The sequence below is a fragment of the Gastrolobium bilobum genome, unplaced genomic scaffold (genome assembly GCF_033153095.1).
Source record: "Gastrolobium bilobum isolate Gb01-03AN ecotype WA unplaced genomic scaffold, APGP_CSIRO_Gbil_v1 utg33850, whole genome shotgun sequence".
Taxonomy (NCBI): Eukaryota; Viridiplantae; Streptophyta; class Magnoliopsida; order Fabales; family Fabaceae; genus Gastrolobium; species Gastrolobium bilobum.
In genome coordinates, this window is record NW_026899874.1 from 86,531 (window position 1) to 98,868 (window position 12,338).

The following is a 12,338-nucleotide window of genomic DNA, read 5'->3' on the forward strand; positions in this document are numbered from 1 at the left end:
CATAGAGAAACCCAATATAAAGGCATTGTGAAAAGGAAGAGAAAGGAACTCACAATTTTGTAAAACAGAGTAAGGTGCTAGAATTCTAACAAGAGAGGGTATTTTATTTATGAAAATATTAAAGCAGAGTTATTTATGTCCTATAAATTATGTAAAATTTTCTTAACAAGTGGGAATTCAAGAATACAACTCAACTGGTGGTATTATTTAATGAGATTCTTATTTACAATTTTAATTCCCAAGAATCTTATCTTCCTAGAAAATTTTTAAGAATCTTTGTACCAAAAGAGTAACTAGGATTCCCAATATGAGTTTACTGAAAATCTAAAATTTATCCCTCTACCAAACTATCCTGAGAAAAAAGGGAGTGGATCCTCTCATGTTGAAAAAGACATGACATAATCATATGAACAATCATAATCATATAAAGGTAGATCAATGATAATAAAAGAGGAGAGAAAAAATATATAAAAATAGGTAGTTATTAAATCTTAACTATTAATTTTCCTTTATATGATTATGAATGTCCAACATGACTATATCATTTTTTTTTTTTGGTTAAACATAAGAGCATTCATTTCCAAAAAAAAAATGTTAAATGCATGTTCTCAAACCTGACATCTCTCACATCCTTATGGGCGGAGCCCAAAGAAAAGAAGACTAGACAGAGTCCAAGATTATGGGAGAAAAGTTGAGAGGGTAATGTAGTATAGTATGGATAAAGGGTGTGTATTATTGGGATCTGAATCAGGCATAGGCCCAATAAATTAATCTATCGTATCCACATTTGATAATTGATACAACTAATTAAAACCCAAACCCTTCATTCCACCCACAAGCACTGACTCTATTGAGTAACTTGTTAAGTCATCACCAATGTCTGGGATGGCTTCACCACTTCTTTCTCTTCCAAACTTTGTTTCTCCTAAAACTACAACTACGTTGAACTCTATCACTATAAAATCCCAACAACACCTTCTTCGTCTTCGTCTTCGTTCTACTCTCTTCCTTAGTTCCTCTTCATATCCAATACTTCGTGCTATTGGGCCCGATGGCAAGTTCTATCCAAACCCAGCAGACGATGACCCACCGGAGGTACTCGACGATTCAGCTCACGGCTTCAACAAATTCCAGCAAATTGAAATCCAAGCCGAGCATGCACGCCAACTCCAAGAAGAAGACTTCAAGAAAAACCAGTCCACTTACCTCGCCGCCATCGCTGACGTCGAAGATGCTCCCGAAACTCCTTCTCCCTCTTTCAATTCCCAGGATGACTTGTTCGGCGAGATCGATAAAGCCATCGCCTTGAAGCGCAAAGAGTTCGTCAACCAGGGCCTTCTCGAACCCAATCCCAGCAAGAAAGAACAAGAACAAAACGCCGTCGTCGAGGACCTCGACGAGCTTCAACCCGAAGAGGTCGTTGATTTGGACGAGATTGATCAACTTCAAGGCCTTACACAGATTTCCGACGAGGAAAACACTGAAAATCGAGGTTCGTCTTTGGAATCTCAATCTCAATCTCCGTTTGAGTTAGATTTTGACAGTTACGGGAAAAGTAAGGCTAGAATTGTGGAAGCCAAGTTTAGGATGAGTTTGGCTGAGCTTTTGGATGAGAGCAAGGTCGTGCCTGTGTCTGTGTATGGTAATTTGGAGGTTGAGATCACTGGGATTCAGCATGATTCTAGGATTGTTACTTCTGGTGATTTGTTTGTGTGCTGTGTTGGGCGAAAAACCGATGGGCATTTGTTCTTGACTGAGGCTGATAAGAGAGGAGCAGTTGCTGTTGTGGCCAGTAAAGAGATTGACATTGAGGATACTTTGGGTTGTAAGGCATTGGTGATTGTGGAAGATACCAATGCTGTTCTTCCTGCCTTGGCTGCATCTTTTTACAAATATCCTTCTAAAAATGTGGCTGTCATTGGGATAACTGGGACGTATGGCAAAACAACCACCACCTATTTGATAAAAAGCATGTATGAAGCTATGGGTCTACGCGCGGGAATGTTCAGCTCGGTTGCTTGTTATGTGCATGGGGATAATAAGTTGGACTCTCCTGACATGACCCCGGATGCTGTTTTAGTGCAGAATTTAATGGCAAAGATGCTTCACAATGGAACTGAAGCAGTGGTCATGGAGACTTCTTCTCATGGATTGGCTCAAGGAAAGTGTGATGAGGTTGATTTTGATATCGCGGTTTTTACTAATTTGACTGAGGAGGCAGATAGAGATGCCCAGGCTAAACTGTTCTCCAGAATGGTGGATCCTGAGCGGCACAGGAAGGTTGTTAACATTGATGATCCAAATGCGCCGTTCTTCGTTTCACAGGGTAACCCAGGAGTTCCTGTGGTGACGTTCGCATTGGAGAATAAGAACGCAGATGTTCATCCCTTGAAGTTTGAACTCTCCCTGTTTGAGACACAGGTGTTGGTTAATACACCCACTGGGATACTAGAAATTTCATCGGGTTTACTTGGAAGACATAATATTTACAACATTCTTGCTGCCGTGGCAGTTGGCATTGCTGTCGGGGCACCCTTAGAGGACATTGTTAGAGGGATTGAAGAGGTTGATGCAGTTCCCGGTCGATGTGAGTTGATCGATGAGGAACAAGCTTATGGGGTAATAGTGGACTATGCTCATACTCCTGAGGCCTTGTCTAGATTGCTTGATTCTGTTAGAGAGCTTGGACCACGCAGGATTATAACTGGTATGTTTGCGTTTCTCTTAATTGCTGTGGAAGATTTCCCTTTTTTAATTTTATTTTGGACATTAAGAAATTAAAACAAATCATTCTCTGTTAAAACTTGAAACTGCATATTTGTTCGCATGCCTGAAGTCTGAAGACTGATATTATTTGACTGAAATCTACCTTCACTGTTTGAAGTTATCGGTTGCTGCGGTGAGAGTGACAGGGGGAAGAGACCCATGATGACCAAGATAGCAACAGATAAGAGTGAAGTGACCATGCTGACATCTGACAATCCCAAGAATGAAGATCCATGTATGTATTTTGACCATGGAATATAGTCAATAGCCTTATTGGCAATTTATGAATGTTTGTGCATTGCTTACAACAAAATTTCATAAAATGGTAACTAGCAGGGTCAACAGCTTCAGAATCCTAATTTTGACATACTTTTTTACTTTTTGTCCAGTGGATATTTTGGATGATATGTTGGCTGGGGTAGGATGGACAATGCAGGAATACCTGAAATATGGTGAGAATGACTACTACCCACCTCTTCCGAATGGCCATAGGCTTTTTCTCCATGACATTAGGAGGGTAGCTGTGCGAGCTGCAGTTGCAATGGGAGAGGAGGGTGATGTGGTTGTAAGTAATTGAAGCTCCATTCTACTTTGCACCTTCTAATATAGAAATGAGCTGCGTTGAGATGATGCAGAAGTCACTTAATTGAAAACATTTTGGTTCTTGGTATAATGGTATTGCAAAAAAGGATTTATGGTTTTTTATTTGCTGAAAAAATTGAAGAATATTAAGATGTTTATCAAAGTGATATTTCAACGAAGGATGAGATTTTCCTAAAAGAGGTTGCAAAGGAAACAAACAACTATACTCAAATATGTTAAGAGGCAAATTGGGAGAAGCTTAAATTTAAACACAATGAACAAACGCAGAATAACTATTTGTCGTGATCCACAATAATAATTCCTATTGCATGTGCATGAATTCTCCACCGACATTCAGTTTACTGTATGGCATTTTAGTGATCCTATGAAGTCACAACTTGGATGCCATGATGAACTGACTTCCTTTTACCCCTCAAATGTGGGAATTCTAGTTTATGTCTCCTTTTAGCAGCCTTGCTCCAATTGAAGACTTAACTAATCCTTTTCATTTTATTTATCATACTTGTGATTGATGCTACTGCACCCTTGTAGAGAATGCCCTAACTCATTTTGCTTTATGATTTGTGTTTATTGGAGTTGAGAAAACTTCATGTTGACTGTCAGTCTACTATTGACTATGTCTTCTATCTAACTTTAGAGTGGCTGTTTGGAAAGATAAAATACTGAAAGCATTACAATTTGAGTTCAATAATTTCTCTCCTCTTTTGGACACCTTTTTTAGTTAATTATCTCAGAATATCACATCGTACATAAGTTAAGATAATGCACAAAAAAATTAATATTCAAGAAGGAATAGTTAATTTGTGGATTGTGATAAGTGACATGAGGTTTACATTTTTAAATGCATGGTGCAGGTGGTTGCTGGCAAAGGCCATGAAGCATATCAAATAGAAGCTGATAAGAAGGATTTCTTTGATGATCGAGAGGAGTGTCGTGAGGCATTACAGTATGTTGATGAGCTTCACCAAGCTGGAATAGATACAAGTGAATTTCCATGGCGGTAAATTCAAATGTTTTCCTCTTTTAATGTCTTTTTGTAACTTCACAACGCATTATTGGTCTAAGACCACACCCCTAACAAAATAAAAGAAAAAGAAAAGCACAGAAAAATAAGAATTGTCATCTGTTGCTCAGTCAAAAAAAAAAATGTCACATGTTTTTGTGTATAATTTAGGTTTTTGTCTTGCATTTATTGTCGCAGGTTACCAGAGAGCCATTGATACAAAAGGCTGCTGGGAAAAACAATGGGTACTGCATTACTTGTTTCCCTGATTAGAAGGCCTTTCCGTGATTAGAGGCTCTTTCTTTGCAGGAGCTTCGGAAGCAACCAGGTAAAAATGGACTTTTGAGTTTGAGCGGCAATGGCCTTCCGAGTCCAGCTAAAAATTGCTAGTTTGACATAGTACACTACAGTTTAATCCAACCGTTATTTTTGCATATACAAGTGTAGTCATAATTGTTTTCATTTTTTTTCCCGGCCTCCATTGTCCATGCACCTGTAATTCTATGTCCTCTAAACAAATTATTGAAGAGTGAGGCAATAGTCCATCCTCCTCCTTGTCTAATATATGATTAAACAAAAGTCCACTTGTATGTGAATTTGTTGAAGGGTCCGTTAGAAAGAATGCAGCTTGTTGCAAAATTTGCTATCAAGCATTAGAAAAGCCAATTCATATCCAAAAATGTCCAACTGTAGAACTTAATTAGCTTTTATAGTGGGCATTGGAAGAAAAAATTGATATAATCTGTTTTAACTTTTATCAAGAAAATGATATCATCTATAACATTGCAATACAGCTTAGTAATTATTAATTAGTTGGTTCATAGTTTCATGCATCAATACAGGGACGTTTCTGACAATAGGGCGGAAACGAGATCAGAGGACTTTGTGGACAGGAGAACCAGAAAAACCATGTCTACATATCAGACTCCAACAACACAAAAAACCTGAAGGATATTGTAACTCCGACCCATACAGTTTTCTATATATTCGTTGTATATAATATTGTAATACGGGAGTGTTGTATGAACTATGAAATATGAAACCAATCCTGCCAGTCTAACCCACACACCCACGCATAGATACATATACTCCATTTTCTCTGTTAAAGTTTCTTCATTTTTTATTTATTGCCGGAGTCATCATGATTTTCTTTTTTCTAATTTTAAGAGAACGGGAGGTTATTTCATTTTAGAGTCAGTAGACCTTTTTTAATAAATAAAAAAAAGAATTTAAGGGTGGTGTGGTCTAAACAGTAAAGTTAAACTCTCTCCTACTTGTGAGAGGCTGTGTCTTTAGACGGGGTCGTCAATAGTCTCATATCTATTGACTAAAGCTACCAAGCCAAGGTTCGCATACTCACGACACTAGGTAAACTTTGCAAAGCCATGCAATTACAATGGTTTTTCAACCATCTAAATATCACTTTTCAAAAAATAAATAAATGCCTATACAATTCAAAACAGGAAAAAATTATAAAAATAATGCAGTGAAACGCACCTTGGGAGGATGTGAGTTTAAGGGGCCCTTGGGCTTGATGTGCCTTTAAAATTGATTGAATTGTTTATTGCCAAGCCGAGTACAAGATAAGGTTATTTTGCCACGGTTTAAGCATGGAAAGCATTTGTACATAGCAAATTGCCTTGAATAAAATTAGCCACGGTCAGACCGTGACAAAATAAACGCGACGAAATACGCACCAAGAACTACATTAAATTGGTAATTCTTTTCAATTTTAAATGATTTTTAAAAGAATTAAATTATAATGATCAAAAATCCCAATCACAATCCTTGGGGGCAGATGTTATATGATTTAGCAAAAACTGACAATAAAAATTTAGGTTAATTACTAAAGAAAATTTACGGCAACAAGAATTTAGCATATAACGTAACTAACAAAATACGTCAAACCTCACAAATGCAACCAAACCTTATATTTATATATTAATTAATGCACGTGGATGAAGGTGATTCACTACTATTGTAACTAGGGATGCAAATGAGTTAGATCGGTCTACAAGGGCCTACGACCTAGCCTATATTAGGTCAGGCTGGGCTTATTTACAAATAGTAAAATAGAACAGACTTAGGTTTTTAAAAAAACCTATTTAGAAAAGGACCATAGGCTTTTTTGTACATGTCGGGCCTATAAGCCTACAGGCCTATATTATTATTTATTGTAAATAAAATTATTATTTTAATAATTTGAATAATAAAATAATATTATTTTAGTTATTCTTTTAATTGTTGAATGTTTAATAGGCTTAAACAGGCTAACAGGCCTAGGCTTAGGCTTTTATTTTTTAAATATAGATCAGTCAAACTTGTAATTTGGGGCCTACACAGGCTAGCAGGCTAGGCTAGATGCAACGTTTTTATATAGGCTTAGCCTATTTAAATCAAATTTAGCCTAACCCAGCCTATTTCACCCCTAATTGTAACTAATGTAAACCCACTAAATTTTATAATCCTCTAAAAATAGAACACATATTATATTGATGTTCTATTATGACATCAATTTTTTTAAAAAAATAATAATTAATCACTCTAAATTTTTTTGTTGTATTCCGACCCTAATTATCTTTTTTGAGTCCCCGATATCCTCACAATCTTTAACTCTTTAAGCCGGCTATTGTGTTTAGTCACAGTTAAAAATTCATTGTCTCTGCCCACAGATGTATTTGGTGGGAATCAAATCCAAGTTCTCTCCTCACTCTATGCAACCTGTGTTGCCAACTAAGCTACACTCGTTAGGTACTAATTTTGTTTGTTATAAAGTAATTTATGTTATTTAAATGATTAATTTAATAACAAAAATATGATATTAAAGATAAAAGGTTATACTTATCACCAATTAAGTTTACCACTTCTTACCACTAAATTTTAACTGTTAATTTTGGATAATATGACGATTATAATTTATTAAAAATTAAAAATTAATTAATAAGTCTCATCTAATAAATTATAACTATTATAATCTTTCTCATATTAAAGAACTAGTTTATTATCAGAAAGATTAATATTTGCATCCTAATTTAAAAAGTAACGAGATGTGTGTGTGAAAGAGAAAGAAATATGATAAACATGGGGCATGTTATATTTATAAAAAATTTTGTTTACAAATTCTTACAAATTACATTATCTTCTCCCGGAAAAACACTAGTTGTCCTATCTTCTCTCGAGAAAAGATAGCGTAATTTGTAAAAATTTGTACAAAAAATTGTAAACGGATCCTTTCCCGATAAACATATCAATAATTTATGTACATGTGTGAGTGCGTGAAATAATTATAACTATTTATTCTATACATACATTATAAACATTATTTTATTTTATTTTATTTTATTTTATTCTATTCATACTCTTTTGGAACATTATATTTTTTTATAGAAATAATTATTTTGGATATATTCATTTTATGAAATTTTTATTAAATAAAAATAAGTAAATGATTTTATTTCTTTTAACATTTCTAACACATTACACTTCATCCGTATGTGAATTGAGGCAACACCAATAGGTGTTATCCAAAGAGTATGAGCTGTCATGCACAACATAAAAGGCTAGTGCTGACCCTGCCACTCTGCTTTTTGTTTTTGCGCACATGTTATGATAATAAATACACAGAGGATTAGGCCCACATTAATAAAATTGGTGGAATATTGGAGACACAGCTAAATAAGAACACAAATAGCCCCACATCATTTATTATTCATGATTCTTCATGTTCATGGAAATCATAATGAATCAAAATCAAAGATTAGGATCCCTAAAATCATTCAAAATCTACAAAAACATATTCACTTGTGCATTATAGGGTTATGAAATAATCTATGCTTCCCTCTATTAAGATGTAAATTGTCGTGAATGTTTTTTTTTTTTTTTTTTTTTTACCTTTTTTAGCAAAAACATGTTGAAAAGTTAAAGCAGCTTCTTCAATTATAGAGATATGACTTTGATGTACGAGTGTAACACTAACGTAAACCTTCGCAACAGGGACAATAACTACAAACCAGAGCTTGATTACGACCTCAGAACAGAAAATAAAACTGGTTGCCTATGTCCATGTGCTTACGGTATAGGCTGTCACTTTCTCAACGGTCACCAAACGGTCATTTCTTTCAGCCCATTCGATTTGTTTCTATCAATCTCTTAAACCTGTGGCTGTGATTTTCCTACCGTTAAATTGATGGCATTTGTATTTTTTTGAAGTCAAAATAATTTGAAACAGACCTTCAAGACTTGTATGGTATAAAATAATAACCTCACATTATTGTAGATTACTGAATAACTCCGCTTAAGTCATTAACTACTTGACGCCATGAAGTACCTCCTCAACAACAACTGCACAATTTTCAATATAACTAATTATATATATAATGTTTCATCACTCATTATAGAACATTATTCAAGTACATATCTTTTGTATGTAAATCTTAATTAAATGTTCATGATTAAATTAATTTAAAGTAACTTGAAGTTAATTATAATGCGTTAAAATTTATTCATAGTCACGGGTGTTCAGAACTGCAAGTCGCTGCAACAACTTTTGTGTGTAAAGAATCACAATAGGAAATTACCAAAAAAAAAAAAAAAAATCACAATAGGAAAAAAGATTAGAGAGAACATCACAAAGAAACAAGCAAGTACCGCTCACATCCTTCCACATCATCATTTGTAACACTTCAATCCACATCTTAATGATTTTTTTTATTCTAAAACTCCTCTAACGAAAACCAAAAAACATAACAGCACATTAAAACTTTGCTAAAAAAAAAATTGTTTCTCATGTTGTTAATGATAAAATTATCTTCTATATATATATGTGAAGTCTATATGAGGCTATATGACTATGTGAGAAAAAGAAAAAGAAATATAGACACCACGTATTTTTATTTAAGAAAATAAAATTTATTTCCTACTATACAACAAACATTATTTCCAACCAAAAAAAAGTTCTCACTTTACCTATAATTATTATTAGTAGCCAGCATAGCAAATAATGGACATTTTGTCCAGTTTTAAGTTTCCTCTCTCCTATATAATGAGACTATTCTCATTCTAAAGCACATTACATTTTTAAGACAGAGAACAAAGAAAAGAGTGGGAGTGTTGGTTGTAACTTGTTAGAGAAAATCATGGATAAGGAGGAAGATGTTAAGATAGGAGCAAACAAGTTCTCAGAGAGGCAGCCCTTGGGGACAGGAGCACAGGGTGACAAGGACTACAAGGAGCCACCACCAGCTCCACTATTTGAGCCTGGGGAACTCAAGTCATGGTCTTTTTACAGAGCTGGGATTGCTGAGTTTGTGGCTACTTTCTTGTTCCTTTACATTACCATCTTGACTGTGATGGGTGTTAATAGGTCACCCACCAAGTGTTCATCTGTTGGCATTCAAGGTATTGCTTGGGCTTTTGGTGGTATGATCTTTGCACTTGTGTACTGCACTGCTGGAATATCAGGTACTTGTAACCTTTTTAATTTTTAGTATGCTTTTGGCTTTTGCTTCACATTAATTACATGTTAAAGATTTTCCTTTTAGAATGTTAAAAACTAACCCCCAGATCTATGTATGTTGTGGTTGGTTGTCACAGGTGGACACATAAATCCAGCTGTGACCTTTGGTCTCTTTTTGGCTAGGAAGCTGTCCCTCACTAGAGCCTTATTCTACATTGTCATGCAGTGCCTTGGAGCTATCTGTGGTGCTGGTGTGGTGAAGGGTTTTGAGGGTAATGCTCGGTATGAGTTGTTCAAAGGTGGAGCAAATTTTGTGAATCCTGGATACACCAAGGGTGATGGGCTTGGAGCTGAGATTGTTGGTACCTTTGTTCTTGTGTACACTGTTTTCTCTGCCACTGACGCCAAGAGAAACGCTAGAGACTCTCATGTTCCTGTATGTATTCTCTCCCATTCTCGTGTTGAATTAGCAAATATATGCGAGATTTTTACTACGTAAAGAATCAATTCAACCCAAAAATTAAGTTGTTGAACGACATTACATTAATTGTTTTATATATATCTAACACACTCTTTTACAAAAGAGTTCATTGGACTTAAAAGTTGGATGATATATCAGGCTCAACCTACCTTTATTAAGAAATTCCACACACAAAAATGGAGGCGGCGAGGATCGAATCCGAAATACCGATGCTCTGATACTATGTAAAGAATCAATCTAACTCAAAAACTTAAGATGTTTGTTGAAGTTATATTAATAATTTTATATATCTCTGACATGATAACGATTCGAAGAAATAAATGAAACATGCAAGGATCTACATATATCAGCCTTATAACTTTTGTTGTAGTTATAGAACCAATCCACATGAAAATTTAGAGGTGTCTACTGAAGGAGCATTAATTCTGCATATGTTTTTTTTGTGGACTTCTAAATGTTTGATTAATACCTAATCCAATGTGTGTATGTTTTAATGGTATAATTGTAGCTTTTGGCACCTCTTCCCATTGGGTTTGCTGTGTTCTTGGTCCACTTGGCCACCATTCCCATCACAGGAACTGGCATTAACCCAGCTAGGAGTCTAGGAGCTGCTATTATCTTCAACAGGGACTTAGCATGGGATGACCATGTATGTTGTTTCGACTTCTTTCTGATGAAATTTTTGACTTGAAATTTTGTTTTATTTCCAATTGCTTAGAATAAAAATGCATAAATAATAATAAAATTTCATGTTTTTTACAGTGGATTTTCTGGGTTGGACCTTTCATTGGAGCTGCTCTTGCTGCTGCATATCACCAGATAGTCATCCGAGCCATTCCTTTCAAGACAAGGGCTTAAGGCTCTTATCCGTTCTGTGCTTGTTTGTTTTATGTTGTATTTGGTGTCTTCTTCATGTCCAATTGGACGTTCATTTATGTGAATCTATTTTAATTTTTTTTAGTCCATCTTATGGTGTAAATTATGACATAATTACTTCCTTGTTTTTGTGACACTTTCAATGTATAATTCTTTTTATGCTTTATTAACGTTCTGTGCTTGTTTGTTTTATGTTGTATTTGGTGTCTTCTTCATGTCCAATTGGACGTTCATTTATGTGAATCTATTTTAATTTTTTTTAGTCCATCTTATGGTGTAAATTATGACATAATTACTTCCTTGTTTTTGTGACACTTTCAATGTATAATTCTTTTTATGCTTTATTAATTTTATGTTACTTCATTTATAGTGTTGCCTACTTGCCTTTCAAGTTCTGCAGATGTCGCTAAACAGTTACCCCATAATTTTTATTTACTTTTTTTATGAGCTACATAGAAAGATGCAGGGAAGAGGGGAAGGATTAGTTATATTATCACGAGTAAATTTGCTTCTTTTTCCTAATTTTAAAATGGAATTCGGAAATCATTAATCTTCTTAGCTTGAACAATTAAAATAAAGCTAGTAAGTGAAAATAAAAAACATTTAATATTATTGAGTAGTGCTATTTATTATAAAAGTATTCACACAAATAACTTTTTTTTGTCATGGACCATAAAAGTAAGAGCTCCCACTCTGGGAGACCTGAATGTACAAACAATAGCTGAAGCGGGGCTGGAAGAAATGCAAAGGAGAGGTCAAGGAAATATGTATGGAGTCACAAGAGATGTTCCCAAGGGTGCATAATTTTCTACACAAATCCCATGTACATCAAACCTAAATTGTATAATTATGACAATAATTTCTTCTATTTTAGGGTTTTGCATTTGTCATTTCACATGACACAAATTTTTTTTCTACACACACAATATTTTGTGGAGTCCACACTTTTTGAAGCAAAAATAAAAATAAAATTATGGCACGCAAAACGAATCTCTATAACATTACACAATCACTTTTCCTACAACATAACACCTATAAAACCCTCTATTTTATTGCTATCAAAAATTGTTAGGTAATAAAATTTACACCTAGGTATGGAGTCACAAGTGATGTTCCAAAGGGTGGATAATTTTCTACACAAATCCCATGTACAT

At 34.8% G+C, this 12,338-nt stretch overlaps 2 protein-coding genes across 4 annotated transcripts; both read left to right on the plus strand.

Annotated features, from left to right (window-relative positions):
- Positions 1–850: 850 nt before the first annotated feature.
- On the plus strand, positions 851–5,481 carry LOC133294045 (UDP-N-acetylmuramoyl-L-alanyl-D-glutamate--2,6-diaminopimelate ligase MurE homolog, chloroplastic). Of its 3 annotated transcripts, none has more exons than XR_009749139.1 (6): positions 851–2,707; positions 2,885–3,001; positions 3,156–3,331; positions 4,224–4,369; positions 4,571–4,700; positions 5,197–5,481. XR_009749139.1 is itself a non-coding variant. In XM_061492694.1 (5 exons), exons 1-5 carry the CDS (start codon positions 877–879, stop codon positions 4,587–4,589), a joined length of 2,289 nt encoding a protein of 762 aa, XP_061348678.1. In that variant the 5' UTR covers positions 851–876; the 3' UTR covers positions 4,590–5,189. The 3 variants fall into 3 exon arrangements, 1 of the variants encoding a protein (XP_061348678.1); XR_009749138.1 differs by having other exon boundaries at positions 5,215–5,481; XM_061492694.1 differs by lacking the exon at positions 5,197–5,481 and having other exon boundaries at positions 4,571–5,189.
- A 4,026-nt stretch (positions 5,482–9,507) lies between these two features.
- On the plus strand, positions 9,508–11,166 carry LOC133294046 (probable aquaporin PIP1-2). Its single transcript, XM_061492695.1, has 4 exons — positions 9,508–9,832; positions 9,965–10,263; positions 10,817–10,957; positions 11,071–11,166. Exons 1-4 carry the CDS (start codon positions 9,508–9,510, stop codon positions 11,164–11,166), a joined length of 861 nt encoding a protein of 286 aa, XP_061348679.1.
- Positions 11,167–12,338: the final 1,172 nt, after the last annotated feature.

Bases quoted from the DNA above. Each gene is read 5' to 3' on its own strand.
- LOC133294046 (XM_061492695.1), top strand. From the start codon at position 9,508: ATGGATAAGGAGGAAGATGTTAAGATAGGAGCAAACAAGTTCTCAGAG. The intron at 9,833-9,964 runs GTACTTGTAACC...TGGTTGTCACAG, and splicing joins CTGCACTGCTGGAATATCAG to GTGGACACATAAATCCAGCT. The intron at 10,958-11,070 runs GTATGTTGTTTC...TGTTTTTTACAG, and splicing joins ACTTAGCATGGGATGACCAT to TGGATTTTCTGGGTTGGACC.
- LOC133294045 (XM_061492694.1), top strand. From the start codon at position 877: ATGTCTGGGATGGCTTCACCACTTCTTTCTCTTCCAAACTTTGTTTCT. The intron at 2,708-2,884 runs GTATGTTTGCGT...CACTGTTTGAAG, and splicing joins ACCACGCAGGATTATAACTG to TTATCGGTTGCTGCGGTGAG. The intron at 3,002-3,155 runs GTATGTATTTTG...CTTTTTGTCCAG, and splicing joins TCCCAAGAATGAAGATCCAT to TGGATATTTTGGATGATATG.